The 4904-nt window shown below is 39.9% G+C and overlaps 1 protein-coding gene across 2 annotated transcripts in view; it reads right to left on the reverse strand.

Annotated features, from left to right (window-relative positions):
* Window positions 1–518: 518 nt before the first annotated feature.
* The window catches only part of Tspan8 (tetraspanin 8), a 34797-nt gene continuing 30411 nt past the window's right edge, over window positions 519–4904 (reverse strand). Inside the window, exon 9 of one of the 2 annotated variants that reach the window (XM_021205480.1) lies at window positions 519–790. In XM_021205480.1, coding sequence (XP_021061139.1) covers window positions 737–790 — 54 coding nt within the window. In that variant the 3' untranslated portion in view covers window positions 519–736. The remainder of the gene's footprint in view (window positions 791–4904) is intronic. The other variant, XM_021205481.2, reaches the window with a different exon arrangement.

Genomic DNA, 4904 nt, shown 5'->3' on the forward strand with positions numbered 1-4904 from the left:
CTTGGACAGGGCTTACACAGGCGCATGCACAGGCCCACGCTCATGGGTTATTCATTTTGCTGTACACTGTATTTCAGTAGAATGTAAAGTGAACAACATACTTCTACAAGCTAGAAAGAAATTTTAGTTCTAACTGTTGTGTCCCACAGGAAGATCCAGAGAGGTACCAGGAGGTCTAAGGTTAAAGATATAGGCACTTTTTCGGTGCTTAGAGTCCAACTGAAGCAAAACGCAGATGCCATAAAGGTAAAGACGGTTTTTTTTTTTTATAATATGGTGATTTACACATCGTTAAGTATTTCAACTTTAGACAATCTCATCATCAGCTGTTGACATACCTGATGAAACAGAGCTATGTTTTTGAGAAAGAAAAAAAAAAAAATCCCAGATCCCATATTCACTGCCCTAGAGTCTGTGATCTTGTCACTTAGAAACCTGGTTATTCCACTGTGACATTCTAGATGATCATCACTAGAGGCACAGAGCTACTTGGACACAATGGCCAGACACCAAAAAGCATCAACACCAACACTTTTTATTGTGAGAAAAAATGTATACAACCGTTTGCATTATATCCTTCACAGTTAAATACAGTGAATACCTGGGAAGATATCTGTAGTCTGCCTAAGTAAGACATGTCAATACGACATTTATTTACAGTATTTGAGTATTTAAAGTCACAAAGCCAAAGCAAAAACTCAAATAGTGTTTATGATGACTAGGTAAGTCCGCAGATTCATTTGCTTCCAATCTGGCAGTACAGCACCATTGAAAACACCAAACCGAGAATCTAGAAATAAAACACAGGATTAACGTGGATGCTAAAGTATAACATGGAAAATGAAAACTGTCTACTGAATGGGAAATTAATATCGAAGACTGAGTACAGATGTCTCTTCCCCCTTCTGTCTGTCTGTCTGTCTGTCTGTCTCTGTCTCTGTCTCTGTCTCTGTCTCTGTCTCTGTCTCTCTCTGTGTGTGTGTGTGTGTGTGTGTGTGTGTGTGTGTGTGTGTCAGGTTTTTCCAGCTTGCCAGCCAATATTCAATGACCCTACTTAATTGTGCAGCACCAGCTACTACTCTGGGATGGCCTCATCTTGTAGTACGCACATATCTGTCTGCAAGCATTTCCCTCTGAGCCCTGGGTACCAACAGCCTGCAGGAACTAAATACACTTATTGATTCCATTGAAAGTCCACAGTCGTCTGGTTTGGATCATCTGCACAGAAATCAAGGACTCTAAAATTTCTTCTACTAAAGTTTTAGGCAATGCTTCGAAGTGAAAAAAAAATTAAGTGAATTTTTGAAGAAGGAAAAAATAATGTACTTGTAAACTATGGGTAACAGCTTAACTCTGGAATTTTCTTTTGAAGTCACAAAACACAACTGAAAATCTTGGGCGTGAATCCCATCTTCCAAGGATAAGGACTGTCAGAATCAGCTCTAATTGGCTCTGTAGTTGGTGACTTAAATGTTTTGGTTTTGATGTAGAAATGATAGAAATGATCTGTGTGTAGTTAGGTGAGAATGCAGCCCTTCCCTGTCTCCTTTGAAAGGAGGCTGGGGGACAGACAGGTGACATTTGCTGAGTCATCTTAACCAGCCTTACAGTACTGACTTGCCCACGGACATCCTCCTGGAAGTGTAATTCAAATGAGGACTGCTGCCAACTCTTTTCTGCCTTAAAAGCAAAAAGAGCAACAGAAGCAGTTCTTTAGTGCATTCTCTTTCATTCAGGATGTTCTGAGATAAAGGGTTCAAAAGTCACTTAATCATTTTGCCTTCATCCCAAACCTTATTACTGGGAAACAAGAAATAAAGAAATGACTGAAAGACTGAGCTCCCCGGCATCTACAGGCTTTATTGCCTTGAGATAGATACCTGCCACTCCTTGAGACAGGGCAGTCCTGCCCTGAGATTGAAGAGCTGAGTGAAACACTCTCATGTGGTTGTCTATATCAGCCTTTTATCACTAATAGCACACTTCTTTCATTTCTTTATATCAGGTAAGAACATTTATGTTCAGGAAAACATTTTATGGTGTGTATATTAAAACTTAAAACAGACTTGCTGCCCACTGTGTTTATAAATAGACTCCCACAGGCCGAGGCTGTTTTCCCAAAATTGGTAAAATGGCTAAGATGGCCGTTGCTCTGAATGGCTCTGTTCCTGTGAGGTAGCCTTCCTCCTTTTAAGTGGGGGATGGTCCATGCCATTTGATAATTTTTATTTAGTGAATGTAAAACCGAAAAGTACTCACCACTTTTTAATAAGAATAATAATCTGCTTATTTAACTCTAGATAAGGATTCCAAACACCCATAGATATTTTTTGTTCTTTTTCAGAATTGGGTGTGAGCATCTTATCTGAGTTTCTAGTGTGCACTCTGAGAGGAACCCCTTGGGTACAGTCTTAACCGAGCTTCCACCTAAGGTCTAAATATGAAACATGATTTTTTTTCTGGTAAGATGTCTGCATAGATTTTCTGCATTAGGTCTGTGGGAAATTGATTCTATTTCCTGAAAAATATTTATGAGAAGATGTTTTCTCTCTATGCATCTTTGTGTTTCCTTGAAATTGGAAGCAGAGAACATAAGTGCTAAGAGGCTTGCCTAATGATTCTAAGACTAAAGTCTAATTGGGGCCAGCTTTCTACTGATGGGACACCAGAGACCATTTGCAAAGGTCTCTTTTGAATCAGGCACTAAATATTTTTTTCTTTTACATCAAACTCTAGAGGGAAGACAGACTTCAGATTAGGAAACCAAACAAGAAAATTATCCAACAATTCTTTCAATCAGCTCTTCTCTACAGCTGCAGATAGTCTAGGCATCAGACTTTTAACTCTCTCACTCAAGGCTAAACATCACAACAGCAGCACACAAGCTCCATGGTGGTGAATTACTTCATATAGCATTTTTATGTGGCTATTTTACTGGAAAGACGAATACAAGGATTAAAAACGCCCTTAAGTGTGTAGCAAATACAAAGAGTATATCAATTCCATAAAATATTGATATGTGCTGCTCCTTTTGCAACCATGTTTCCCACTTGCTCTGTTAAGATCCCTGGCAATAACTTTGGCTAGGATACACAAGCCACCAGTCTTTCCAATCAATCATGTCCTCGTTACTTTTGGCTCAGCTCCAACAAACCTCTTAAAAGCGTACGTGAGCTGTATGCTGCCGCACTCATCTCTCTAAATTGGACTCTAGCATGAAATGTAATACTTAACCTCATTGAAGGCCTGCTCTCCCCTATCTTAGTTCTTGGTGATTAAGCCCAGGTCTCTGAGCTTTATTAAGCTCGAGCTCACTGCCAAGCTGAGTTCTTGGGCATGTTTTAAGTTCAACTTTGTCAAAGCACAAGTGCGTGTGTGCCATATGTTTATATGACAGTGAGTATCTTCCTCACCTTTGTAGCCGCTGTGTCTAAATTATCCTGAAACCAGAATACCAGAATACAGAGTAAAGGAACAAAGGACATGGGACAAAAGTCAGAATCTAGAGAGACAGACCTAAGGCAGAGTGACTCTTGACTTTGACTCTCAATCAAATTCAAAGAAAGCCATGCTTTACCAACATAAGCTTTTTAATCTAGACTCTGAGAACGTTTGTTTGGTTTTTATTGTTGTTGTTTGTTTGTTTGTTTTGGGGGGGTTGTTTTGTTTTGCTTTGGTTTTTGGTTTTTGTTTTTTTGTTTTTGGGGGTTTTGTTTTTTGTTTTGTTTTGTTTTGTTTTGTTTGATGCTAGCAGAACCTAGTTTGCTTGGTGTTTTTTTTTTTTTTTTTTTTTGGACACTTGGCTGAGAAATGCCACAAGGAACCACTTAGAATATTATCTCGCTTTACTCTCAAGAGAAATTCCTACCAAGTGGTAATGTGACAGGAATTTGCAATCTGCTAAAGCACCCAAAGTGACCAGTGCTCGGCATTCCAGGAGAAGGGAGCGAACATCACTCAGCCGGGAGATTCCCCTCGGTGTTCAAATTCTTGCTACCGGACTTGCGACTCCAACTCATTTGATATCTCCATTTCTCAAGACTGGAGATAGTTCCATAAACGCTCTTTTGAAAATGTTTTATTTCATCTTCTTGGCAAATATCTGGAGGCCATACAAAAGCTCTCCTTCGGGTCATATAAAGAAATGCCAAGGAGTCCATCAAGATAAGAATCCGATGGAGAATATATTTGTCAGCATCAATAATTGAATTGATGGAGTGATGCACCAGCCTCACCCAGAGCTTTCCTGGAGACCTCTCCAAGTCTGCTTAAGAGTGCCTATGCTGGGAAAATGCGAGGAAATGACTTAGGATGTTTAGAAATTCTCAGATTTCTCTAGAATGAATTGGAGGAAATGCATTTCTTCACGCCTTTGAGTTTAGCTTGTTTTTCTGTTTCAAGATCACGGGTAGAAATGAACAATCACGGGAGCTCCTTTACTTTGGATCCCTGCTTTCTCCTGAGCTCACTTCAGGAACATTTAACACGTGTACTGGTTTTGATGCAAAGGGGATACCTACAACTAAGAATTGTATAGATATATTTTTTTCTCAAAACAAGAAGAATTTTAGAAATAGCAACCTCAGCCCTTCTTGGTTTTTAGGAATATAATCTTACCTATTCCAGTCTCAAGAATGATTCAAAGAGATTCTGTGTCCTGGGCAGTGTCTATTTGGTGCTTTTAATACACTCTCAGTGAGGTTCATCACGAGCATGTGTTACTGCCAAGGAGAAGCCTCGGCTAGGTCCAGGTTCCTGAGAGAGTGGTCTTTGGGAGCAGCAAAAACAAACGACTCCAAAGTCAAATGGTGGGTCCAAGCTGGTAGCTTAGGTTCTGTTGGGATAGCTTTTCAGGCTGCTGTGTGTGTGTGTGTGTGTGTGTGTGTGTGTGTGTGTGTGTGTGT

The sequence above is a fragment of the Mus pahari genome, chromosome 9, assembly GCF_900095145.1.
Source record: "Mus pahari chromosome 9, PAHARI_EIJ_v1.1, whole genome shotgun sequence".
Classification (NCBI taxonomy): domain Eukaryota; kingdom Metazoa; phylum Chordata; class Mammalia; order Rodentia; family Muridae; genus Mus; species Mus pahari.